General features: G+C 40.7%; 1 protein-coding gene and 1 long non-coding RNA gene across 8 annotated transcripts in view; both read right to left on the reverse strand.

Moving 5' to 3' along the window:
- The window catches only part of ARNT2 (aryl hydrocarbon receptor nuclear translocator 2), a 95968-nt gene extending 89540 nt beyond the window's left edge, over nt 1-6428 (reverse strand). For all 3 annotated transcript variants that reach the window (XM_021537594.4, XM_085588853.1, XM_021537591.4), the window contains exon 1: nt 6269-6428. In XM_021537594.4, the coding sequence (XP_021393269.1) occupies nt 6269-6299 (31 nt within the window). In that variant the 5' untranslated portion in view covers nt 6300-6428. The remainder of the gene's footprint in view (nt 1-6268) is intronic.
- A 3540-nt stretch (nt 6429-9968) lies between these two features.
- LOC110474186 (uncharacterized) overlaps nt 9969-27145 on the reverse strand; it is a 38487-nt gene continuing 21310 nt past the window's right edge. For 3 of the 5 annotated variants that reach the window (XR_014957613.1, XR_014957611.1, XR_002466037.4), the window contains 4 exons: nt 21136-21295; nt 18586-18702; nt 16841-16887; nt 9969-11642 (listed from right to left, as the gene is read on the reverse strand). This is a non-coding gene — a long non-coding RNA (uncharacterized LOC110474186). Of the gene's footprint in view, nt 11643-16840; nt 16888-18585; nt 18703-21135; nt 21296-21536; nt 21656-27145 lie in introns of all 5 variants that reach the window. The other 2 variants (XR_014957612.1, XR_014957614.1) reach the window with 1 other exon arrangement.

Here is a 27145-nt window from a genome sequence, read left to right on the forward strand (position 1 = left end):
TCTGAATTCATAAGCTGTTGAAAGACTTGGGAGTAGCACCAGCACAATGCCAGGATTCATTTACATTTCAACAACACTGAGAAGTCAATACAAAGCTCAGCACAGAGAATATACAGGAGTTACAGGAGTTGTGAGAAAGGTAGAGACACCTGAGTGTGAAAATCAGGATTGAAAACCACAGGACAGAAATACAAAAGATAAGCAAAATGGAAACAAATGCTCGCAAAAAAAGAGAGAGAGGAAGCAGAAAGTTTAGAAACATTCATCAAAATGTTGAGCACCCAAAAGAAAGGATTTCTCTTTCTCCTTGTGCAGATGGCTTCGCTCAAGGAAGACCAGCGTGCTTTGGGTACAAGAAAAAAAGGAAATTACATCTATCTTGAAACCAGCTTTTAATTCATTATGCATCGCATGACTACGGTCACTAATCCATGCCAACAATAAAACTGAGATCCATTTGAAATTTTGACTATCCAAAATAAACTCTGAATCAGCTCTTGCTAAAAAATTGTCATTTTCCATTTCATCCTGCATTTTCAAACCATGTAATTTCTGCACATTAAAGGCCAGATCTTGCCAAAATCCTGTAACATTTTGTGACAAAGTAGCTGTTCCCAGAACAGACAGAAAGTGCAAGGTCCATAGGGGTTTGTCCCATCTATTAATTTTCATGTGGATTTTTATTTGAAACAATGGAAGGTGATGACGGATTATCTTTCTGAAGTTTTTTCTTCGCATCTATCTTGCTTGGGTTATAATCAGAAGGCAAATAAAATGTACAAATGCAGCCTAAATAAAAATAATTTTTTTCTTTTCCTCCTTGACAGAATGATTGATACAGATGGGGTGACAGGAAATGCTTTAGAGCTGAACAAAGAAAACACTGTCAGCAAGAAGTAAACTGTACCAATGTTTTCTAGAGCAAGCACCCGCCCACGATCTCTGGAATGTCACATTTTTGCCTGTGTCGTCCAGCAAATGTAATGTTTTGCAAGAAATATGTTGCAGAATGGTGAAGGAGCACCTCTGACTTTGCTGATTTCTCTCGCACATAACCTTTACTGAGCACAGCCCTACAGCCAGAGAGGCAGCTGGGGTTGGTACCTGCACACATCTCTGCTCTGCCCAGAGCTGGCCAGACAGAACAGCTCATCCTGAGCTGATTCATCCCTCTCTAAACACTGCTGGCCAGCCAAAGACACTTTGCTATTGACTGGAAAATCTGCCAGAGATCGACACCAAGAGCAGCGATCTAAATTCCCTTCTCTTAAACTCAAGACCCCTCTTTCTCTTTTCTACTGCAAATTTTAATAACACTGTAATTTCTGCAGGTAGCACTGAATTAACACATTTTCCATTCTTGCTTGTCAGTTATGAAGCAGTAAGCCCCCCAAAATTACTCTGAGCGACACACATATCTGATCTTCACAACCATTTAAGCATAATCTCTGAATACATCTTCATAATGACAGCCCCATTTCTGTCCTCTTAATAACAATAATCACTACATCAACAGGGTTATTTTGCCCTGACTATTTTGAAAAGGCTATTTTTTTTCTTTTCTACCTAATCTCTATTGCAATTTTCCTTACTGCTAAGAAATATCAGCAACACCATATGGTATTACAGAAACCAGCAATATCTCTTTTGTTTTGCATTTTTATTAAGAGGAATGGGGAAACATTATTCTGTTGAAAAAAAAGAAATTTGGAACTAACCACAAGCTACATAAGCAAATTTTAAATAACTATTTTTTGATAGAAGAGATGAAATCTTTTGTATGCCCTATACCTACATAATAGAAATATAAAAATAATGGCAGTTCAATGCCAGTTACTGTTCAGTACACACTCCTGAAGGACAAAACATTATCTGAGAACAATTCAAGAGGCACTGGCATCTCATACCACAGTTTGACTGAATTAAGGACCAATTCTCCAGTACAAGAGCTATGAAAACACAAGAAGAAAAAGATCTGCAATGTAAACCTCCCATTAGCTAATGAGTATTCTAATTTTGAAACCCTTTTTTTTTAACTTTATCCTAGAATGATGACTACTTTTTTGCATACCAGAAACATCAGAGCTCATTATAACCTCCATCACTACAACACTCCATTTACTCCCCAGGATGCTGTTAAATTGATTTTTTAGTTTACTGAATAGTCTGTGTTGTAATGAAGGGCAGAGAAGCAGCAGTAATAAAACACAACTTTTGGGCTTTGAGTTGAATGATTTTGAAATCTAAAGCACTGAAGTAGATTCTTTTTTTTAATCATCAATTTCAAAGCTGTTTGAAATCTAAAGAAAAGAATGGCCATATTGTCAGAAAGCCAGTTCCTTTTGGGAATATGAACTGGGCAGCATCAAAACAATTCTTCCACAGCACTTAGTAACTTCAGCCCAAATGTAGGACTGGGTAACAAATTATTTGGTTGTTAGAATATCTAGTTCAAATAGAAGAGTGATTTCTCTCCACTTAACTCCCAAGTCAAACAAACACATAAAAACCAAAACTACCCCCCAGAACCCAATTTAGCACTTAGCTAAATCAAGAGCCTAAATGCAGGGCTTACAAGTCTTAGAAAAATTACTGTTGACTCATTACAAACTGAAAGTAAAGACAGCTTATTTAATAATATTTAAGTTAAAAGGCCAATTTTTTTATATTTTAGATTAGCCATGGGCTGAAAGTACCCCTCATGAGCTGCTGTGGTTGCAGCAGTAATGCCCTAAGCCCCAGCAACTCCCTTCTCTCATATCACAACATCTCTCTCTACACATTTCTAGCAGATGCCGTTTGGAAAACATATTCTCCATACCTTCATATCTGGGGCTCTCTGCTTTTCTAAGCAGAGAGGTGCATTAAGGATTACATTAACAACTGAGTTACTTTTTTTTTTTCCAATTAAATATAAAAATACAACCCTAAGGATTCATAAAATCATAAAACATCACCAAAAATGCATCCTGTGGAATCTTCCCTCTAAATTAACTCTAGATAAACTGCAAAATCTCATGATTTCTCTTGACTTTCAAGTTCATGGCATTCTGGCAATACATCTGTGTGTACTACCTTCCATTCAGGGGTACCTCAGTGGGAAGAACTGAAAGGATGCATTCATCACCTGACCACAGCAGAAAGTTGCTACTCACTCATCAGAGTGAGCCAGACTGGAACTCATCACCCAAAATCAGCTGATGTCTCAGGAAGAAAAACTCCTAAACTCATGAAGAATTTTATGTTTTCATCCCATCCTGGCTAATACAAGAATCACCACTTTATGTATCACACTCAAGTGAAGTAAAATCTGATCCCAAAGAAGCAATAGTTACGGACAAAGTTTGCATTCCAAAAATAACACCTTTAAAACAGACATGGCACTAAGTTACTTTGCTGCAAGCAGTAATATACAAAATGCTTGTAACACCTCCACAGCTTTTTTGTTCTTAAATCCCATTTAATATGCCAATCTTATTTCAGGAGGAAATAAATTAACTGTGATGCTTTGTGCCAATGCAGATGAGCTTCCCACACACCTGTATTGTTTCGCACTTCAGTTTGTCACCCAGGGTACGAGAAACCAACCCAGCGCTCCCAGCCAGACCCGTTCCGAGGCTGAGCGTGCAGCAAGAGGAAGCAGCTTACCCCACACAGCCCCTCAGCTGTGTCAGGGTGATGCCCAGCTATGCATCTTCACCAAAAAGAACCATCAGCATGCATCTAACACAGCCCAGGAAGCCCAAGAGCCCTTAATGACACTGCAGTTCCCGTGAGCCTCAGGTGGGAAAGGATGCAAGCTGCTCTCACTTCTATGAGCTTCCCTAGCTGAAACTCTCCATTAAAAAAAAGATCAGTGGGAAAAAGGATAAATCTGCATCTAACACAAGACAGAAGATGCTGCCACAGAGCACTGCATGGGTCTGCAGCAGGAGATCCCAAACTGAAAGACTTTCACTTGGTTAGAGAACACCCAGCTTTTCTCTCTCTGCTAATCCCCATTCCACTATCTAGAATATGACTAAAACCACACGTATTTGTATTGTGGAAGCTGCAAGTTAATGTCCTGCCTAAATTACCAACTGTTATTAGAACCCCAGACAATTGCTTAATAAAAATTTAATCATATTGTAATTTCTAATCATCATTAAAGATGCTTAACAAGTTAATCCTTTATTGTGCTCCCCTAACATTGCAGATCAGAAAGTCAACTGGCACAAGGTGGCACAACTTCACTAATACTAATGGGGCTACTTTCATCTTTCTCCAGCTGAGGATCTGTCCCCAACAGAAAACAACAGGATTAAAATCATTTCACTACAGATTTTGACTGTTTCTCTGCATTGCTTTGCAGTTACTTATTTTAAAAAAAGAACAGTGACAATTATTTTAAAAAGCCACAATCCAAGTCCAGATATTTCACACAGTTTTAACTTCTGCTGTCCATAGTAGAGCAAAGGCAGCACCATGCTACACATCAAGGGTCTCCTTTCTTCACAGCTCCCCACTCTGACTTTGCCCTGTGTCTGACAACAACACTTGTCATGCACAGAAAACGTGGGAGGATCATTACCAGGCAGCGAGTTTGTCTTTCAGCTCAGATCCGCTCCAGCCGCCCAGACAGGAGCAGAATGATGCTCTGTAACCTCAGCCTTGTGGAAGGGATCTTGGTTCACTTCAGGAAACCAACACCTTTCCTTGTCCTTCCCACAGACCAGGAATCTGTGCTTCAGAGAGTTTGAGGACCACACTGCAAGTCAAGTTTGACGTGCACAGAGATGCACACAGGCAACACACCTGGCCCTTCTTTCCTCCTTTCTTTATGTTCCCTCAACAACCCCATTACAATCCCTCAATTCACTCAGTGGTCACAGAACAATGGTGAAGCCCTACTCAGTCAGGAGCAGTCCATGCATGCCGTACCCCTCCTGCAACCACATCTTTCTGAGGGTTCAGCCACAGGCAGGTGGGTACAGAAGGTGGAAAAGGCTGGTGCCAAAGGGGCACCGGGCTCTGCCGTAACTCGGCCGTTTCAGCACTGACCTCTAAGCGGACAGGGCTGCTCCTCCAGTGTGCAGCTTGGAGAGCAGACAGAAGGGCAAGCCAAACCCAAGTCAAAAAATGCTGTTTGTATCCTCCTCTGTCTGCAAAACTTATTTCACTGAGTGCACTCAGTAAAACTCTCTGTTATGATGCCCAACATGATACCCTGGAAGCTAAACGGTATTAATTTCATAACCTCCCCTTAAATATTAATTTTCATTTAATATGTAGAATTCTGATATTAAAACCTACTCTGACTGACAAATATCAGTTTCTGCTTAGTGTATTGGCGCTTACTGAACCAAATTCATTGTTTATATCATAATATTTACTTTCAGCATGACAATTATACCAACTACAGCAGGAATTAATCTAATGAACAAGCTTTAAACATTAGTTGGCATTCACTCAAGAAAGCCTTTAATTGTCAGAACTCAACCTGACTCTACAAAAAAATAACACAATGCGAGCACATATTAAAACAAGTAAAAGTGAAATTGACCTCTAATAGTAATATTCTTCCTTAGTACTGAGCCCACTGCAAGATCTGTCATCCCAAATATTTTTAATGTTAGATACTTGTTGATCCACACCACGTTAACTCAAGTACATCTCCAAAATACTACTCTGGCCTTTCATCCAAACTCACTTTATTCCATCACGCACTGAATAAAAGAGGTGTTACAGACACATAACAAAACGTCGGGGGAATACCTTCCCTCGCGAAAAAAAAAATTAAATGGGAAAACGCTTGTCAGTTTATTTTGTCAATAACTCTAGTAGTAACAGCAAGTATTTACTGCATCCTTTGGAAAGAAAACAAACACAGGGCACGCGCCGAGGTGCCCTTGGTCAGTTTCAGCACCGTTTTGACTTGACGAGCCGACAATAAAGCTGGGCATCGCAGAGGCAGGGAGAGCCAACGCTCCTGCTCGTCCCCAGGGCGGGCACGGCTCCGCAGGTGCCGCGCCGCCCGCGGCTGCTTGTGCACAACTCTTCATTCCTGCAGGGCTGCGCCGGCAGCCGGGCCGGCGCGTCCCGAGGAACCCCCTCGGGCTCCCGGCTCGCTGGCCCGGCTCTGCCGGCCCGGGGCCCCGCGGGGGCGGCGGCAGCGGCGGCGGGACCGCCCCGGGGCTGCGGGGCCCGCGCCGGGCCGGCGGGGGCAGCCGGCGGCGGGGGCGTGATGTGCGGCGGGGCCACTTGGGGCGAGACGGCAGCTACTCACCGGGAGGGTTTACCGCCGCCGGCGTTGCCATCTTGTCTCTGAGAAGAATTAAGACAAATGCAAGAGGGGCGGAGGGATGCTCGGAGCAGCCCGGGGGAAGCGCGGGAGGGGCGGGCAGCCGGCGCCAGGGCGGGCGGGCCGGGCGGCGCGGGGGCGGCGGCTGCTCCCGCCCCGGGACCGGCGGCGCTGCCCGCTGCGTGCGGGGCGGCCCAAGATGTCCGATGGCCCCGCGCCGCCTCTGCTCATGCGCCGCGCTCAGTGAGCATGTGCCGGGCGGCCGCACATGTGCGCTGGGCCCGCGGCCGCCGCTGCCCGGCCGGGACCCCCCGCCAGAACCGGCGGGAGCCGGCCCCCACACGGCCCCGGACCGGCCGCCGCCCTCGGGGCTCGAACCCGCGGCCCCGCGGCGCGAACTTCCCTGAGCCAGGGGCGGGCAGCGCAGCCCGCGGGCGGGAGGGGCGCGGGGCGTGCGGGGTGCGGCCCAGCGGCCCCAAAAACACGGGAACGGGGCGCTGGCCTCCGGCCCTGAGCGGGAAGATGGGTGCCCTGTGTCACCCTGAAATTGAGGGAAGAGGTTTGGGTGCTGTCCGTGACCTCCGGCACTGAGCGGGAAAGATGGACTGCTCTGTGTCACCCTTAAATTGAGGGAGGACTTTGGGTGCTCTCCCTGACCTCCGGCACTGAGCGGAAAGATGGGTGCTGTGTGTCACCCTTAAATTGAGGGAAGAGATTTGGGTGCTGTCCGTTACCTCCGATTCTGAGCGGAAAGATGGGTGCTCTGTGTCACCCTGAAATTGGGGGAAGAGGTTTGGGTGCTGTCCATGACCTCCAGCGCTGAGTGGGAAAGATGGGTGCTCTGTGTCACCCTTAAATTGAGGGAGGAGGTTGGGGTGCTTTCTATGACCTCCAGCACTGAGTGGGAAAGATGGGTGCTCTGTGTCACCCTTAAATTGCGGGTCTGCTGTCCATGCCCTCCTGAGCTTAAGGGGAAGATCGAGGTGCAGGTTAGCACCCCCAAAAGCTGAGCACACGCCAACAGCACTGTAGGATGATGTTACCACCATCCGTGTTGTCCCCAGATAATGACATCCCTTTCCCCCTGAGGTGATGAGGTTCTCTAGAAGGTGGAAGGGGGACAGAGTCCCTTGAGTTCCTGCTCATCAAGTGTACAAAAGTGTCCAGGAGTTCTGACATTCTGTGCCCCTCCAGGTGGAGTGTATTAATGGTACCATATTCCTCTAAAAACCTTGCTTTGGCTCACACTGCACTCACTTTCATGCTATGTAGTGCAACTGAACAACTGATCCTTTGCAACTCAGCTCACATTTCAAGGCTTTGCATTGCAAACACAAGGACAAAAATACACTTTCAATTAAATTGGAGATTCTTCTCATAATCTCATAACTCAAGTCTTCAAGGGGAAAAACCCCCACTATCCCAGAATTAAACTGCAAGACTTCTGAAAAGCCTCTGGTGTAATAACTGCAGCAATCATGTGTAATGTGTGTGAAATACTGGAAAAAAAAATAATGCATCCCCCTGGAATGCTGCAAAAGCCTGTTAATCTTTAAATGCCTGCCCATGGCTGTGCTCAGTTGCCCTGAACAGCCCTGCAGAAGTTGATGGGAGCAGTCAAAATGAAAAGTTGCAAATCAATCCCTTGCTTTGCCAAATGAGTAACCTGAACCAGTTTATCCATTAAGATGTAAATTGGCAGAAAAGCAGGGAAAGCATGGAGGCTGTGTTTGTTGACTCATTTCCTGTAGAGGAGTTTAAGCAGAACGGCACTAAATGCTCCTGGTTATCTAGAAAGTTTACTTTATCTTTGATTTATTGTGCTTTTCCCTATCAGATGTGGAGCCATTTTTCCAAGCGTCTTACTGCTTTAGTGCCTGCTGATGCTGTAGAGTTTTGGATGCTCAGCAGGCAATCTTAATTCTTATCTCAAGGCATTTACCCTGCTAATACTAGACTGTTAATATCAGCAATTTTGTAAATGCAGCTTATTTCTGTTCAGATAAAACATTGTGATTTGATGAAATCTTGGTTATAGTTTTTCTTTTATAGTTTTGCCTTTTATGAGGAAGGCAAAATTTGGAGTGTCTTACCCTGCTGCAGAGTCATAGCTCAATTCCTTCAAGTTTCTGCAAAGTCTGGTGTTCAGATTGCACAGATAATGCTGGTCATGAAAGCTTTTCCATGAGCCTCCATTATGTCAGGTAACATATGTGCATAAAGGTTAAAAGGTCAAGTTCCTAATACTCTAATGATAGTAAAAAACCTTATAAAGCCAGAATTTATAACATTAGGCACTTCTGAAGTGTCCTCTGAAGACCTTTACAAGTGTTCAGAGGTTAAACCTTATCTCTCTCTTACCAGAAATGCACTAATATTTCTTATTTCGTTCCTATTTTAGAGATAAGGAAGCCACCCTAAAAAAGCTGGAGAGATGTGACAGTGCACTGTTGTAACTTTCAACAGACAGATGGAATAAGTCCTACAAAGACTGAATATAAACCAAGGAAACCACTCAACTGCCTGTGCTGTCCCCTTGCGTGATATCCTGTGAGATGTTAGATTAGCACAGAAAAAACACATTACAGGGTATTTGATACTGTACTCTGCCTAAATAAGATGTTGGGGCTTAGAATGGAACAGGTTCTGTCAAATCTTCTGTGATTCAGACATAATTATGCAAAATAAAACCACTTTTTTTGTTTGGTGTGAGCTTTGTTGACACACTCTGTTCAGTTTCACATGCAATTCTTTGTTCACTTAAATAGATTGAGAAATTAATTGATTTTCTCTCCTCCCCATCTTCTCTATCTTAATAGCCAGTATTAGCAGAGTCCTTCAGAATCCCTGAACAATCCATAAATGAATGGAATTATTCTCTGTTTATCTGTAATTCACTACTTCCTTGCTGTCCTGAGCCTTTCCAGATCCATGGGGAGATCCATAACACTGGCAACTGCTGCTCGTAAAATTGTGTTCTAGTTATGGTGGAAATGCACACTCTGTATTTTACTTGCACTGTAATTTAAGGAACATGTACACAGCAAAGCAGGAAATCAATTCAGTTACAGAATGAATTCATGTTTTGTTAAGTTCATGCTGAGCTATGTACCTTGAAAGCCTAAATCCCGTGGAATGGGGCTCCTCACAACAAAAACAGGGACAGGGCTGGACTCTACCCTGGCACTTGCAGAGAGATTAAGCAGGGCTGTATCAATATCAAGCACAAAATATTATGGATATACAAGATAGCAACATGCGAACTTTTCGCTGCTCCTGTGTCACAATAGGGGCTGCGTCACCATTTTAATACAATTACAAACAAGTGTTGACATCATGTGTAGCAACAGGAAAATAAATTAAGAAAAGTGATTTTTATCTCAATTTTGTTATTATGTACCATAGAATGTCTGTTAGGTGTCTTTTACAATGATTGTTTCCAATTTAAGGGGCTGGTACCACTGAGAGCAATGCTCAGCATACGTGTGTATTCTGTTTCTTGGCTGGAGAGGCAGAAATAGATCAGCTGAGCACTGCAGCACACAGAAACTGCTCCCCATTAACACCTTTCCTTGGAAAACTCAGCACTGCTCTGCTAGTTGGAGAAAACTGGACTTCGTACCTTTCTATATGTTCATCCCATGACGTAAACTAGTAATTTCTAAATGATTTTATTTCTTTTAAATAGAGGAAAAGTAGGGGTTTTATTGTTATTTCCTTTGAAAAACTGAAGTCTTTCCAAGATGGATGTGAATGAGTAAAAGTCAGAAATAAAAATCACAAATGGAAAAGGAAACAAATTGAAGCAAATTACATTATATATTCAGTGTCAGAAATGAACAAAAAAGATATTTGGTGTTTTTTACCAATTTATGAATAGTCCACTTTAATAACAGTGCTGCAAAACAAGTTCTGAAACTGTGAATTTACAGTTACCTAGCAGAATTTTCTTTTCTGGGGACATGAAGAAGTTAAGTGAAATTTCAGATACTTTAATCCAGTATAATCAAAACCAGTGACATTTTAATGAAGTCTCATACTTTAATAAGACCTCCCAGCTACATTCTTTGATCTGTGTTTCCATTGAAATTGAGTTAATATATTGCACCCAATTCATCCAAAGGTCTTGGATAGCTTGGAAGAGTATGATATATGTATATTAAAGCAACACCATCCACCCAAGTACTTGAAACTGGAACATTATATGCCCTTTTTAATTTGTTTCGTCATGTATGGGTGGCCACACTTGCCTAAATAAGCTATAGAGACAATGATGAAATTTAAAACACGAACTATCATAGGAAGGTTTTAAAAGCATTTGTTAAGGAAATTACAACCTTGTTCTTTAAACTATCCCATATAATTTAAGAGAAAATTGTATTCTTCCTATAAAATGCAATAAAACACCTCGATAGGAATGTGTAAGTTATATTAATCTCTATTCAGTCCTGCAGGTATAGAAATGTAATTTCTATGATGTTCTCTACAGCTATTGCTGTTAAATTCTGCAGTGGTTTTCCTTTAGGGAAAATGACATTGAGTATTAGAGAAACCCTTCTAAAAGTGAAATGTGTGTGGCAGATGTCTCTTACCTAAGAAATTCAACTGAGATCAGACAAGTGTTCCTATGCTAGTGGAAGTATAGACTAGAAGCCAAGAGCCTGACAGAAATCTTTTATCTCTTAATTTCATCTCTATCATTTTGAGCTTCTTCAAAGTTTGTAGAAATTTAACCATGTATGAACAACCAAAATTTAAACAACAAAATTTGAAAGTAAAGCCTCAGAGAGGAATAGCTGCTGCAAGCACATTAACACATAACCTGTTTTCTTTGCAGTGTTTACTAAGCAGATTTCATTTTATTTCCTGACATTAACCTCACTCTCTGGCAGAAGCACTGCCAACAGCAGAATCATTAAGCTGAGAGAGGCTGTTGGTGGTTACCTCAGGCAGAACTGACCACAAGGCGTCTGGGAATACACTTTTCACACTGCTTTCCTAATTACAGCCCTGAAACCATTCTGTAAAGCAAATGGGCAAAAAACCAAAATGGTATAGAGAGTACTGATCTACTTACATAAGCCCAAGACATGAGCAAAAAGATACAGCCCAGGAACAGCACTGAATCAGCAACTGAGATCAGACCTATGCAAGTCAAGCCTTTTTTCCCCCAAATGCCATATATCTCCTCTTGAGCTAAAAGCTTTTTCTTCTGCAAGGAGGTGTTGCTGGTACATTTTAATCAGGATATAATGATTTAAGGAGATCTGTTGGAGTGGAGACACAGAAATGGAGTTCCACATCAGTAGAGAGTCTTGAGCATCTTTATCTCTTCTGACCATCAGAAAGAAACTAAATTCTGCAGAAACAAAAACATGCACATCAGTAGTAGTTCCAATAAAGCGAAGACTTTTTCTTCAACAATTTTGTGTGGCATCACCCTACTCACTAGTGCTATAATGCCAACTGGAGTAAAAAATCAGTCAGTTTAGTACAGACGAGCAAAAAAAACAGAGCTGGGCTTCTGCAGGGGAGGGCCTTTTTCTCTCACTGCTCAGTGTGGACCAATCTACCATTTTCCCAGATTCTTGCTGCCCCATCTGCTTTATTGCAAGGTCTGCAAATGTAGTAAAGTCTAAAGGTTCAAGTAATGCAACATCCACACTACATGTTTTGAGAAAGTTTTCACATTTTTTCATTTATTGGTTTGTGATTTCTAGTTTTTAAGATTTCTAGACTTTACCTATTTGTAACCAACAAAAGATTGATATGTTCTGACATACAATAAAACCACTGGTAGGACCAGGACACGTTTACATTTATGGCAAGACTGTTTGAAAAACATACTTTAAGAACATGGTACATTAGAAAAATACTGCTGCTAACTTATGGGACACCTTTCCCTTGTTTGAAATGAGAATTTATGAAGAGTGTTTCAGTAAGTTTTATAAACAACATTCTATCATCTTTACAGGGTTTTCTTTATGTCATCAGAGAGATTTAATGAGTGTCATAAGCTGCAAAGAGACTACAATGGCAGAAAATCTCTCACAGTTAATTGCAGCAAAACCATCTGAGTCCCATGAGATATAGAAAGCAACCTCTGTCCTAAGGAAAATAAGAAATTCTGAGGAATGTGGAGCATGCTGTGCTATTTCAGTTGAGCTCAGGACAGCTAGAAAAAACAAATATGTGAAGGAAGTGACTGTCTGATATTTTCCCTCTGTTCTAATGCTAATTCTATTTTAATTCTTCTCTGCTTTCTTTAGCCCCTTTTTCTCCAGCTATACAAGATAATGATTTCCAAGAACCATAAAAGAGAACAGAAACACATGCATTTAATTGTCTTATAAATTGAATTATGATTTATGACAGATTTTACATTTCACAAGTAAGATATTATGCAAATTTTCAGCAGACCCTTTTATTTAAAGAGCTTGCACAAAATATTTTTGGTAGCTCTCTACTTGATTGTATTTCTGAAACACACAAACTGAACACATGTACCTGTGTCTCAAATACCAGGCAGTACAAACTTAATTATGTTCAAAAATTGAATCCCTGAATTATGGAATGCAGCATAATTAATTTCTGCATTAGATGAATTGTTCTTTAAAAGTGATGGAGCATCCCTTACCATATGCTTTATGGCTCTTGCAGTTTCATTAACAAGAAGGAACAACTATCTTGAATAGCTGGATATATATTGCCATAGATAATTTTTCTTTCCTATCTATTCTTCCAGATCACCATGAATAAAATAAAATTCTTCTACCATATCTGCTAATTTATATAAATAAGACTGTCAGTATATACTTACATTAAAAACAGTTGCCAACATATAAAAACTAATCAGACCAAAGATGCAGCTGGCTGAGCATTTTGTTTCTGAAAATGTCCACTAACTCTGCAGCAACTGAGGAAAGAAGGCAGAGATGAGGCAAATACTGAGCTATACTTCCCTCTGCTGTGCTCTTGCAGCTTCCAGCAAACTGCAACTACAAGAATTCATGCATTTATTTGCAAAATAAATCCACTCGGAGCATTAGCCCAGTGCTCTGAATTTATTGTGAAATGTCACATCAGTTAATTTCTATCCATCCAGGCCAGATCATGTATTGATTCCCTTCAAACAAGAGGCTGAGTGTCAGGATTTTAAACAGTGGAGGGACAGAGTTGGCACACAGAATCCTGTTTGGTAGCTGCATCTTTGGGGGTAGGAAGAAATAGTACAGTGCAAATAGCAATTGAGGCAAATTTTTATAAAGAAAAGACTGTGGATTAGCAATGACTGAGTTGTGTGCTTTGAAGTGTACAAAATAGTGAAAAAAATTGTCATTAAATATCCTGGGTATCCAGGATATCTACTGTGTTCATCTCATCTGAATTCACAATGTCAGTGTTCACAGCCACAATGTCATAAGCCTTATTTTGAGGATAAGTTTCCCAGACAATATTAGTCAAATAAATTTTGGGTGTCTGGAAGCTGGAGAATCAGCATCTTCTTTTCCTATTCATCCTGGTCTAAGAAAACAAGAATAAAAAGTAGTAAGCTGATTCACAATTGTCTCCATATTTCAAAATGGAATGTGATGAGGGCTGGGATATTATGTTGGCTTCTCCTCTTTGGTTCGTGGGACAATTCACACCTCTGGAAGAGCCACGTTCTGCCACTCCAGAGCAACATTTTTCCCTGAGTGCACATGGATTTCACTGCAGGGCTTCATGCTCACAGCTAAGTTGGAAAGGACCATAGCTTTAAAGCTGTTTTCATACTGTTTTTTCATACTGCCTGTTTCATGGTGTGTTTTATTCTGCCCATTAGTGTGAGGCAGAAAGTCAAAGCCAAAAAGATCAGAAGAATGGTGGGCTGGGGCCTGATTCCTCAGAGCCTGAGCTACCCTTTTGTAATGTGACGTTTACAGGTTTTGCCAGGGATTTCCCATTCCAAGCACGTTGTGCTTCACCTCAAAGTTCCCATCTATCAATTAGAGTATTGAACGGTGGTGGGAGGCAAAATCAGAGAACAGGATTTTCCAGAAATGCCCTTGGTGCATTGGCGCTACAGAGGAGCAGAGATTATGCTAATTCCCAGCCCCCAGGAGGGAGGATGTTAAGAGGATGTTCAGGCTCTGCAGCTCTGTCTGTCTGTCACAGGTTTCTCCCCTTGTTCCAATTCCATGGGCAGAGTCCATGGTAGGGACTGTGCACGATGGAGACAGAGCAGAGCACTGAGCAGGTGCAGGAGGAGCTGTGAAATGTGGTTAGTCAGGGCATAAGCACTAATATGGGATCACAGGAACACACTTCCTCAGTGCTTCCATCTGGAGTGGTGCTGGTCCTGGTCTAAATTTGCCTTTAATCATGCTCAGCATCAGTCTAGTGTTTCCTTCTGCTGCTCCTGTTGCCTGAAACAGATTATTTCCAGGGAGAACAGTGAGACTTCCCAGCCACTATCTGACTGCCCCAAAGCTGTTGAATGTTACAGAGGCACGTGGCTAGAGTCACCTCTGGAATGGTCAAGGTCTGAAAAAATTGGTTTAGACATTTTCCAAGGCCAAAATGTGGATTGGGTAAGTCCTGCCCCCCAGTGTTCCTCAGACACCTTACTGAATTTATGATCTTCAAAAGACTTGAGCAAATCAAGTCTTTGAGAATCATCTCGAGATGAAAGACAGACATTTAAAATAGGACTGAATACTCAGTGTCTTCTTCCCAATAAGCACATCCTTCAGTATGTGTTTGAGGTATTTGTTGTACCTCTCACAGGGTAATGCACTGCCTTACCCTGAGCACAGGTGATTGAATAGCAGGAATGTGTCCTGAAGACCAGAATCTGAAAAATGCATCTTTTCTTGCAGTATTTCCCATGGAAAAAATATTGACACAATGTTTTCATACTACCATGACTAATATCATGTGTTGTTCTCAGATATTTTTCAAATATTAAAAAAAAAAAAAGAACTTCTATTACTACCACATGGAATCAGATTAGCCCTGCTGTTAAGGCATTCACAAAGAAGGCAAATCTTTCTATTTTCTTCTGCCCAAAGCAATAGCAAAATAGAAAGAAGCTGTGTGATTACCAGGCTGTGGGTGATGGAATTCAAGGTCAAGTTGTGTTATTAATCATATAAACATCACTTGTTGCATATGCAAAGCCAACTCTGCTGAATTGTGCTACAATACTATGGAGATAACAGGGAAGAAAAAGAATTTCTTAAAATACCAATGATTTTTCTGGCACTCACACTGTAAGCAACCCACATTTTTATCTACAGATTAAATTTATATTTTCTGGTCTTCTGTATTGTATCTTCAGGAAAAAACTCTGCCAGGGTCAAATGAAATTTTCAGTATCCACAATTCAAAGGCATGATTCAGTATTTTTAAATTCTTAAGTGTGATGCTGTGGGTCATGTCACAGGATTTAAATAGAGGAGAACTCATTAGTAACTGCTCATTTATTCCTGTCTTGACTGCCAGGCAGCAGTAATAATACTCAGAAAATTCCTGTCTTTCTCTCACCACAAGATCACATGGGGTTGGAGCTTTGCTCCCAAATCACCTGACATCCATTGCATAGCTCATCAGCATCATCATTTTCATCCCAAGGAGCACAGGAGCATGTTCCCTATCCACCTGGGCTTTCTGCTAATGCTTGGGGCTGCTACAGTCTAGGATTAATGAACTCTGAGCTTCTGTTCTACCAGGATTTGGATGTTAAATGTGTGCCTCTTGCTAGCAAGGTGTGAACATTTATAGCAATAGTTTTAAGGGACTCCTTTAGCATCCAGTCCTGCATAGAGCTGCTCTGGGTTCATCACTTTTCAGGCATACATGCCCACATAAAGAATGAGAATTTGAGTGCCAATTAACTGCTAATGCCAAGTTCTTGGCGTGATGCCCCAGACGTCCTACAGTGTTAGAGTTCTAGTGTTTTCCAAAACCAATTTCCCTTTTAAAAAATGTATCACTAGTCCTTCTTGATTACAAGTGTTAGATTTTGTATTCATTAAATTGCCTGAATGAGCCCCAAGATAGAGGTTGATGACATTTCTTCAATGCAGCAGCTTTTTTCAGAATCTGCAGTTTCATCAAAGTATTCCTTTGGAACATGCTGCCTTTATTTTTTTTTTTTTTCCAAAAAAGAGGTTTCTGCAAAAAGGTAGAAGCAGTTTTTACTCAAAATTTTATTTCAGTCGTATCAAAATCATTAATTTCGAAAGTCAGCATCAAATACTTCTGTCCTGTTAAATGAAGCAAGTCATGAGAGCTTTCTGGACTTGAATGCATTGTTGCCACACCAGCCCCTCACCTAAAAGGTAGGGGTTTTAAACTGATACCAAGGAAAGTCCTGGAGAGGCTACAATGGCCTAAGGAACTGCAATTTTATTTTATTATCAGCTTTTTGAATATAGTACTTTTCTATCTTTCCAAATGCCTGTGTTTGGAATAGATAGTGTTATTGAATTGTTGACAGTATTGACATTTTTAATTAGTGCCATTAGATTTCAGAGTGAACAGTTAAATTGCTGTTATTTTCAGCAGGTTTACCTGGTTGCTCTGCTTGTCCAGTGGTCCCAAATGCCTCCAAACTCTGTCTAATTGCAGAGAAATAGCAGAGAACATTCCTGAGAAAACAAAGGCTCTACAGAAATTGATAATATGAAGACCTGAACACTAATGAGATGCTGAGATTGTTGCAATAGCACTAAAAGATTAAAAAAATAAAATGAAATTAAATACAAGTGCAGTATATGTATTACATCATTCATCTGCATTCAGTGAGATTCTCAACTTTAAATATATATTAAGCTACTGCACAATTTCCTTTTTACCAGAGCAGATTGTGAAAGAACATCTAAATTCTTCCACAACATTTATATTTCATTCTGCTGCAGAGCACAAAGTGCTGTAATGCACAGCACACCAATTGTCATGTTCTTGTCTGGGGAACAGTCTTGAACTCATTAGTTTGCCAGCATAAGGAACATAACACAGAACCTGTGAGATGCATATGGTAACAGCTTAGAGTCTTATGACCAATCTGGTTTTTGTAACAGTTTGTGAATACCTCTAAAGTAAATTAGATCTATTAGTCTATCTGATTTTGGATTTTTTTTTAATCTCATGTCAAATGTTTTTTTGCAGATTTGGATGTTTTCCATTTTAAACGTATGTGCTGTGATTAGAATACCAGAGTGATAGGGATCATTAAAAAAACATTTATCATCTTAAACTGTTGTTGTTAGTTTTGCTGCATATCTGGCCACTTTAATCTGTTCTCCTTAAAAGGAAATAATTCCATTTTCCTGGGATAGTCCAGTCTGGTTTTGAGAAAGCCTTGCTTCAAGGTTGCCTATACTGTCTGATTGTTACTGCTGTGTTTTGGTGTGGCAGTGTCCATCTCCAAAAAGCAATTTTTCCTCTGGAAGAAGCCTGACATGTGGCACACTGCAGGGAAATGTGCACCTTGCCAGAAAGACCGAATCCCACAAGAAAAATTTTTTATGTAAAAGTGTACAGCACAGCTTTCCTTTGCTCTAACTAAAGCATAAATGTCATTGTTCTCAGGTTCTTTAAATTAGGTTTATTAAGGTTTGTGCCACATTTTGGAATGCAATTAATGTGTGCCTAAGCTTTCCATTTCCTTTAATGTCACAGGGGATGTATTTGATATAATAATGTTATTTAATATTTTTACAGAAGCTAAGGAAACTGAGATTAGGCTAGTTTGTTATAAATTAAAAGCTAAATAGAACTCAGTGAATCAATCTTTTTTCTGGCAAGAGTAATTTCTTCTGCATATTATATTCCTTTTATATATAACTTACATTTCAGCATCCTATCCCTGACATCAATGATTTATACACAGCTCACTCGGTTTATGGGCAAGATAATTTTTGTTGGTAATTACATGAACTCTAGCATTCACACAAGGGTCATGGGAGGTTATTTAAATTATACAAGTGCCATACAGAGGTAAATTAATGCCCAGATAGTGCTTTCATTCTGCAGGTTAGACTGTTTGTTAGTCCATGAGCACTGGAATGGAGGTATTACTCTGAAAACAAGGTGTAAATGCTCAAGTAGAAGAATCAGGTCCCAGAAAAATTCTGTAGGTTTGTCATTTTAATGGGCTAACTAAGAAGACTTCATAGACCAGTTTTAAAGCAGGTTAGCACGAGTCTTGCATGATCCCATGCCATGAAATGCTTATTAAAAATAAAATGTAAGGATGAAATGCCAAAGTGGACCATGACAGGCTGGGGTATGGCTCTCCCAAAGTTCACACTCACCTGTGAGCAGCAGCAGGATGGAACTGGAGCTCATGGAAGCACTGGACAGACTCCAAGGCCCTCACTGGTGTGGACAAGGAGACCTGCAGGATCAGTTCCTTTGGACCTCCAGGAGTTCTGAAAAAAACCAAATTACCCAAAGATAAGTTTTGTACCCTTGGTACAAAGGATGAATACAGAGTAAATAGAAGAACTAAGATGCAAAGGTAAATACAGTCCCAATGCTAAGATTTGTCACTGATCACTAATTCATAGTTGTAATGAAAAAGAGTTTTGGATCCACAAAAGTAAATTCTGGCATTGATTATGTCACCTCTCATATGCTTCTTAGAGACAAATATCAGCCTGTTAGTAAGAGCTTGCTGAACCAGTGATCCCTAAATATGAGGAATGCACAGGCAGTGGTATTGTTTTATCACTGTCTTATTTGGAACAAGAAATAATGTCTACCCAGATGTGAATTTGGCTTTAATACACAACTGCACAAAGACAAAAAATATTTTTTTAAGTTCAGTGGAATTACATCTGACCAGGATTTCCAGAAATGCCTTCTAAAAATCCCCTAATAAACTCAGTGGGTTATGAAGTAATGTTGACTAGCAGGCACAGAACAACAAGAAGTAATAATATACATTGTTGGATTTATTTACTTATCACACAGAATTACTGAAATATGTGCTGGGAGAAGAAAAAGAAGGGACAGAGACGCCATGTTTCTAACCTGTGGATCATGTTAGAACAATATGGGGATAAAACATGGAGCCAGATTGTCAAAATAGTGTAAGTGGATGAAAGGCATTGCTTTCTGTGAGTGCCTTCTTTGAGAATGACTGTCAGGAGACAGAGCAAATACAATTTTACCTTGATATTCAGTGACTGTGTATTATTAGATAACGGTGTGAAAAGATGTTTCAGAATTTCATGGGAGCAGCCTTCCACAGGACAGCCTTCCCTCTGTCCTGCAGTAAAATTAGATATCAAAATGAAGAAAGTTTTGTTTCATACATATCAAGATACTGTGTTTAGTGAGGGAAAAAAACAAAAGTAGACAGTCCTGATCATTTGCTCTCTTCTGGACAATATATTATACAATATATTATAAGTTGTAACATTAAGTTCTTGGTCTGTTGCCTGGATGTGAGCTGCTGGCATCTTCCCATTGTCATAACCATGTAATGAGACATGCTAAAAAATAAACAGCTCGAGATGCATGCCACAGCAGTCCTGTCCCGTTTGTGACTTGTACACAGCCCCTGGCCAGCGATAGCAGGTGACTCCACAGCCCTGCCCACTCCCTGGCACACTGGGCAGCTGTCAGAGAAGGCTCTCTCTGGGTACTCTGCAGAGCCACAACCATTAATGCCATCTCTTTTTTTCAGTCACACTTCAAGGCTCACTTTTTCCATGTCCACGTTTCTTCCAGGCAGGATCCTGTTGAGTAACAATCAAAGCTATAAATCTGTGATGATTTAAGACCTGGCTTTCCATGGGCTTTAGGAGGCTGTCAAGGCCTCCAGTGTCGTGGCAGTTTCTTGGGAACAGTCTTTGAGCTTCCTTTTCCCTGCCTTGGGCTGAGAACACGTCTGGCCCTTAGCCAAGGTGCAGAGTTGCTCAGGTGGATGTTAATTCTGAGGAGGCAGATGAACAAAGATAGTGCATTGCTCTGAAAACTCAGAGGCACAGGATTTCTGATAGACTTCCTAATCCCCTGCTGCATGAGCTGCATAGTTTTATCTTCAGTGGAAACATTGAGCTAGCTCTCTACAGAGATGGAAAAACCCAAGCTCCCGCCCTGCTCCATATTCCATGCTGCCATTAATCCATGGGTGGGCATAGACATGGAGCCCACCCTGGCACAAACTGGGGCAGTGTTTGGCTCTAACACAACGTGAATTTCGTGGAGGAGAGGGGGAATGGACTCAGCTACACCATAAGGGTCTATGGGCAGCTGCACAGCAAAATGGGCTATTGGCAGTGTATATTGGCAGAATGTGAAGCACCCATAAAAATACAAAGTTTATTCCAATATCCATCAAATATTCAATAGAAAATGCTGATCATTTGACACAGTTTAGCAGCCTAATGAGAAAGTCACTACCTGGTAGCCCCTGTTCTGCTGTGGGCTATGGCTGTTTACTGCAGAGGAATTTCCTCTCAGAAAACTTAATATTTTTCTGAGGATCTGAACAAGAGATTCCAAATTCAAAAGCAATAACCCAATACTTAAGTGAATACCGCTTGGATGAGCTGTTATTGTTGTTCAATAGCAAATATTTTTGTAGCATGTGGTGGGCAGCTCATTGAAACATGAAGATAATGACAATCCATGGAGCCTGAAGCTTGGCTGACAAGCCATAGCAGACAGACAACACAAATCTGTGGGATGGGGTGGGAGGCAGGCAGGCACGATGGGATTTCAAAAAAATCCCAAACAAAGCCCAGTCAGGGAAACAGCTTCCAAAATATTTATTAAGGTTTTCAAGGCTTCAAAGATAAAAGAGTCATTCCAAACATAAACTCTCATCCCACACAAACAGTTCTTGTACTTACATGCTGTTGTCTCAACAAGCTTTTGTTTTCAGTAGAAAATCTTATTGTTTCTGAATGTAATTTCCAGGAGATAAATTTGGAGATGTGACACTGACTTCAGGGAAGTGCTGCATGTGGATGATCACAATTTTCCACAGGTCTGAGTGTGCCCTGTCTTGGCCTGTATGGCATGGGAGCAGGGTTAGAGGAAGGAAAGAAGGAAAAAGAGGAAAAGGGAGGAGAAAACAAAGTGTGTCACAATCATGTTCAAACAAAATATGCTATCCAGAGAAGTTCAACTTAAAGGCACTGGCTTCCTAGACAGTTTCAACAAAATATATTATTATATTTACTTAATTTAAGCATGTCTTGAAGACTTTTGCTTTTCCAGTAATGGATAGAAACACCGGTTATTATTGTACCTCAGCCAACACGTGGTGGTTGATGAACGTTCCTTGATGAATAAAGATATTAGCACTCTACAGATCCTTTTCAGTAGACAAGAAATTTCTCCACCATGTGGAAAGAAATCTTGCTTGCTCTGTGAAATATTAGCACAAAAAGGTGAATTCCAAACTACAAGAGAATTTCAACTCCAGTTTTAGTTTGCCCTCCTCCACTGAAAACCAAACTCCATCAAACCCCAGGTTATCAGTGCAAATCCCTGTGGCAGTCAGGTATTTCTGGTTATTGTGTGCCCAGGTGTGCTAGGACTTACTTCCACCTGCTGCTGAGATAAGATCTCTGCAGGAGTGTGGTTTCAGCCCACATTTTCCTTGCCTGTTCAGTTATCTGCACCTTTGGGTTCAGCTGCATTCCCTTCCTTTTTCAGACTCTCATCCCGGCAGCTGCTCATGGCTCACTCCTCCCTTTCTTGTTCCAACACAATCCTTTTAAGATATATATTCTTTTTGATCTCCAGGCTCTAAGACTTGGCCAGCCAGCTGTGTAACTGCCTGGGGCCTGGAAAACAGCATTTCCCCAGCTGATTATTGAGTTATTATTATTTTAACTCCCTTGAAGTTGTTTACCCCAGGTATCATGTCTCGATCGCTGTTTTGTTGCCCATTCATTTCCATCTTCTTCCAGACTAAACAGCTTTCTTGGACTTAACTCTATAAATAATCTTCACATGCACAGGCTGAAGCACATAAACTCTTCATGAAAGCAGAGCACTTAATTCCCCTGGTTCTCCAAACCACAGGAGTTAGGATTAGCTATCTAGAACTTTATACCAACAATTCCCAGATTTATAGGTTAGACCAGCAGTAGAAAAGGTTACTGTGCTGCAGTCTCTGAGTGCTGAATTTGCTCTCCTTTGTAGATTTTTTCAGATATTCACATGAATAGGGAGGTGAGGGCCACTTGAGGTATTGTATGAACAAGTATCTTCCTTCCAAAAATTTGTAAGAAACCATGCCTATTTCATGCTTTGTGCATTCACTTGCTAAAACTGTCCCTTTGTTTAATATTTTCTAGTTTTCCAACACATCTGTTTCCTTATCTTTTTTTTTTCTCCTCCTCTCTAACTCATATTTTCATAAACCATTTTATAGAAAGAATGTTTTTTGCAACATTGCCTGAGGTTTCTTTATTTGTTTGTATTCCTTTTAAAAAGTGGTGGGAACTCCTGAGAGAAAATGGAAAACATTCTTCAAGACTTCCTAAAAAGCACTGTGGGTAGAGCAATGCACTGAAAACAGAAAACACTGCATCTTACTTGTTTGCCTAATTCCCCACTTCTGCTAGTTACAATTAAGACTTAAAATGTAAGGAAGTGAGTCTAAATGCCTGGAAGAAGAAAAATAACTTAGAAATCTATTTCTATTTTTCTAGAAAAGTTTAGCTTCAATCAGTGTGTGTGTCATATTTATCAGATGTCATTTATCAGCCAACTTGTATGGTGAACACCTCTGATATGATACTACAGAAAGCTGCAGTGTGAATGAAAGAGGAGATAAGGCTGAACCAACTGTCATTGATTCCACCCTGTCCAGGTCCACACAAAACTGAATTAAAATCTATTGTGTCTTTGAAAACCCTGCCTGTGTCCCCAGCCACTGCTAACAGGGTGACACTGGGAGAAAACCTTCCTTGAGTAGCCTGGATCCATCTGGAGTCAAGTAATGCCTGGGGCTCTCTTCATTCTTGGTGCAAGGATAAAACACTTTTCTCCAGATTAAGCACTGAGGTGGAATTGCAACAGCAGGAGTTTTTTGGCACTTTGTAAGAAAGTTTTGGAGCCGCTACAAAATCCACCCAGACAAAGCATCCAACTGCTAGACAAAATGCAACATCCCATTGCAGAGTTAGGAAGTGTTCCTTTGCAATGCAGGAAGGGCATTCAGCATGCTGGTATTTGTGAGCAGCCACACATCCCAGTCATGAGCTTCTGGAGAAGAGGTTGTTTCCAAGAGGAATGTCAGTGTTAATCCACTGGAGAGCGAGTAGGTGAGTGTGAGACACAGTGTGGATGTGTGAGCACAGCAGCGTTTGGGGGATGGAGCCTGATTCTCCTGTTGGAGAAAGGATGGAGTTTGGCTCCCACACAGCCAGCTGCCAGGGCTTGCTCCTCCTCTGTCCCCCAGGAGGTCCAGCACTGACCCCTGGCTCTGGTACAGCTGGAAGTCTCAGTGTTTGATGAACTGGGCTGTCTTGGAACAAAAGAGATGGATGAGAACTGCAACACTTGCGGAGCTTCAGGACCATTTCTGTGCAGGGAAAAGACCTCTTCCAGCCTTTGAAGGCTTTCTCTTGAGAAAGATTTGGGATAGAATGTGGAAACAGATTTTGGGGCACCTTTAAGTCAGTCCTATGTCTTCAGATTATCCTAGACAATGGGATTCATTGAGAGAAATTCATTCTCTTTTCCCTGGCAGATGATGAAAAAATCCATCAATATGGATGCTACTCATCATAGCAGAAAGAAAGAAAAGTTGTTATTATCAATGGGAGAGGCTCCTTCAGAATGGTCAGAACAAATTCTGATTCCCTTTTTTAGCTGAATAGTAAATGGGAAAGTCCATGAAGGGATTCCCATGAAGATTTCCATCAGTCACATTGGAATGGCTACTGTGGTGCAGGCAGGCTCACAGTAACTGAGATAGGACTCAGATTTTCTGGACTCTGTCTTTTCATTATACTGAAATATTTAACAGCACTAAATAGGTAACAAACATCACTTATATTTTCAAATGTGGAAAAAAGCTGCAGGTCAATAAAAAACTAAAAGTTCAAAAGCCTAAAAGAAATTGTGTTACAATAACAAGGCTGAGATCTAGGTTTGGTTTCTGGTCTTTCAACTTGTGGCAGAGGTCTAAAAGCTATTTTAGTAAAGGACAGATAATTCCAATATGAGCAAAAATTAAAAGAAATTTGTTCAGCACTGAGCCATTCACAGACACTTGGTTATAAAACAGCAAACAACTCATCATTCTTAATGTTATTTTTCTCTGGGGAACTGAGTTTTTTGTTTGCTGTAACGAGCTGTTGTAATTGAGCTCACTTTTACTGAAGTAGAGCTCTTTTCTAAAACAGAAAAGAGAGATGGAGATTTATTTTGATTTAAAAAGATGTTTGCAACAGAATAAATATACAGGCAATATAACCAGGACTTTCTAAGTATGTAAAAAACCTACATTCAGTTAATTTTATTTTCTGTTTCATTTTTCAAGGAAAGGCATTTAATTTTCATTGCTGATATATGCTGGCATAGAAGATCAGCAGGCAGATATTATAATGAAGTGTTCTTTGTTTACAGAAAAAAATTGTGTTCATGATTTTTTAATAATGTTTGACAGTCTCATCAGAAAGAAATGGAGGTCTCAACTGGAATTGTTGTTTGTCATATGCCTGAGGCCTGAGGTTGATTTATTTTGTTCCCCAACTGAGCTGATTTTATTTGAACTAATAACTGAAAGTTTTCTTGCATCTTTTGCTATGACAGTGAGATGAATGAAGTCCTAATGAATGAGCTGCATTTCTCAGAAAAATCTTCATTATCTTCATGCAGCTTTCCCCTACACTGCCTGGTAATTTTTAAAGCTGTGATGTTTTATAGGTAGATACAGGTAGCAGGTAAATCAAGATACAGAGGTAACTTTGCTCTTCCTTCTACATCTGCAGCTCTAATCAGAGCTGATCATTTGTGGCAAATCAAGCACTGACTTATAGAACAGACTAAGATATAATGGGTACAAGGGTGAAATATAAATCCTACTCATGCAGCTTCATCTCAGGCCCACAGTGAGGTTTGTGGTGTGGCTGGATAATAAGCCCACAGGTGCAATTTAAGTATCTTACCAAGCACATCAGCTAGAAAACCTCAGAGATAATAGTTCTTATCTAAATTGGGCTTGGCATACTGTTTTACTGCACCCCTTGGAAATCACAGAGGATGAGCCTGGAAAATTATTTTGTCTAATGAAAAAAGCTGGGAGCATTAAATGCAGCCTTTTAGAGGACAAAAAAAATTATCTGCAGAAGAAATTCACTCTGACAGCAAAGCAGAGACATGTCCCACCCAAAGCCCATCACCTCTCAGCTCACTAACTTTCCAAAGTTTTCCATTCCACTTCCAAAGGAGCATCCCACCCCCTGAAGGGCATTCCAGAAAAACCAGTCAGTTTGGGGGTTATGGTTTCTCCATTTGGATCCTAGGTTTTTAGATATTCCCTTTGACAATAGGACATACTGGAGGGGTTTTTTGGAAGACATTTTCCCTGCGGTTCTCTGAACTTCATCGAGATGCCTGCGTCCTGCACAGAAACCCCAAAGCATCCATGGCAAGAATGCATGATTTGCTCTCTAGAAAAAAAATCCAAAAAACAACCAGCTTGCATTTGGCATGATGAACCATTTTGTGTTCCAGGTCCATATTTTCAATTTGATTCTCCCAGTCATAAATGTCTTGTGATGCTGAGTAACAACAACATAATCTGAAAATTATGCCCAGCTGAATGAGATCGTTCATAGCTGTTATTCCTCATCTATGACTTACACATTCCAGATATGATGCATTTTTTACCTGCATGCTGTTCCAAGGGATACATGCCATGGAGAATGGCAAACACTTGAAGGGAGCCTCACATAATGTATGAGCCCATTACCCACAGTCTTATGATCCATCCTTTAATAACCTAGTTTTGGTTTGAGATTCTTCCCATCTCTTAAGAAGGTCTAACTTGCTGTAATTATTTTTTGATTTAGTTTTGCTCCCTAGACATCTTAATTCACAATTTTTAGGTTGTTGCTTAATATAAAGCATTAAAAACAGATTCACACCCAGCTATTAACTACTTGGTGTATTCAGACATTAGCTAATAAGCAAGAATACATGTGTTGAAACAAATCTAATAGCCAGTGTCTGTCCACAGACACCATCTGAGATGGCAGATGAGTCCTTCCCATCACTGTAACATCAAGTCCCAGGTCACCATCCTCCAGAGCATGAACCACACTCATTTTGGCTGTTCCACTGAGAGACTGAGCACATTTTTTGCAAAGCAGAAGGAGCTTTCTGCTTTCAGGAGGGCTCATTAACTCTCTGCTCAGTGCTCCCAGTCCCACCACACACAGACTGTAAAGACAGGAGCAGCCCAGATCTGCCCTGGATCAACACTGGCCGTTAATGTAACTCACATATTATAGACTAAAAAAAACCTAATTAATATAATATAATATAATATAATATAATATAATATAATATAATAATTATATTATATATGTGTATATATAATATACATATATATAAATATTTCTTAGTAGATCCTTCAAAGCATTTCTGGCCCAAGACAACCATCAGCATGTCAGACAGCTTCAGAGAACATTCTGGACCCTCAGACCTGAACTCCTCTCTCATCCCATCTCCTGACTTAATTAAGTCAGGAGAACATTAAAGGGACAGTACAGGCACTGCTCTTGCCTTTCTCTGTAGAAGGTGGCTGCATAAAAACCCCATTTTGCTAACTCCTTCATTTTCAGCCAGATTGCTTTCTTTGCTATTGCAATTCTTTTGACCCAGGCTTTTGAG

Source organism: Lonchura striata, chromosome 10 (assembly GCF_050655825.1).
Source record: "Lonchura striata isolate lonStrDom1 chromosome 10, ASM5065582v1, whole genome shotgun sequence".
NCBI lineage: Eukaryota > Metazoa > Chordata > Aves > Passeriformes > Estrildidae > Lonchura > Lonchura striata.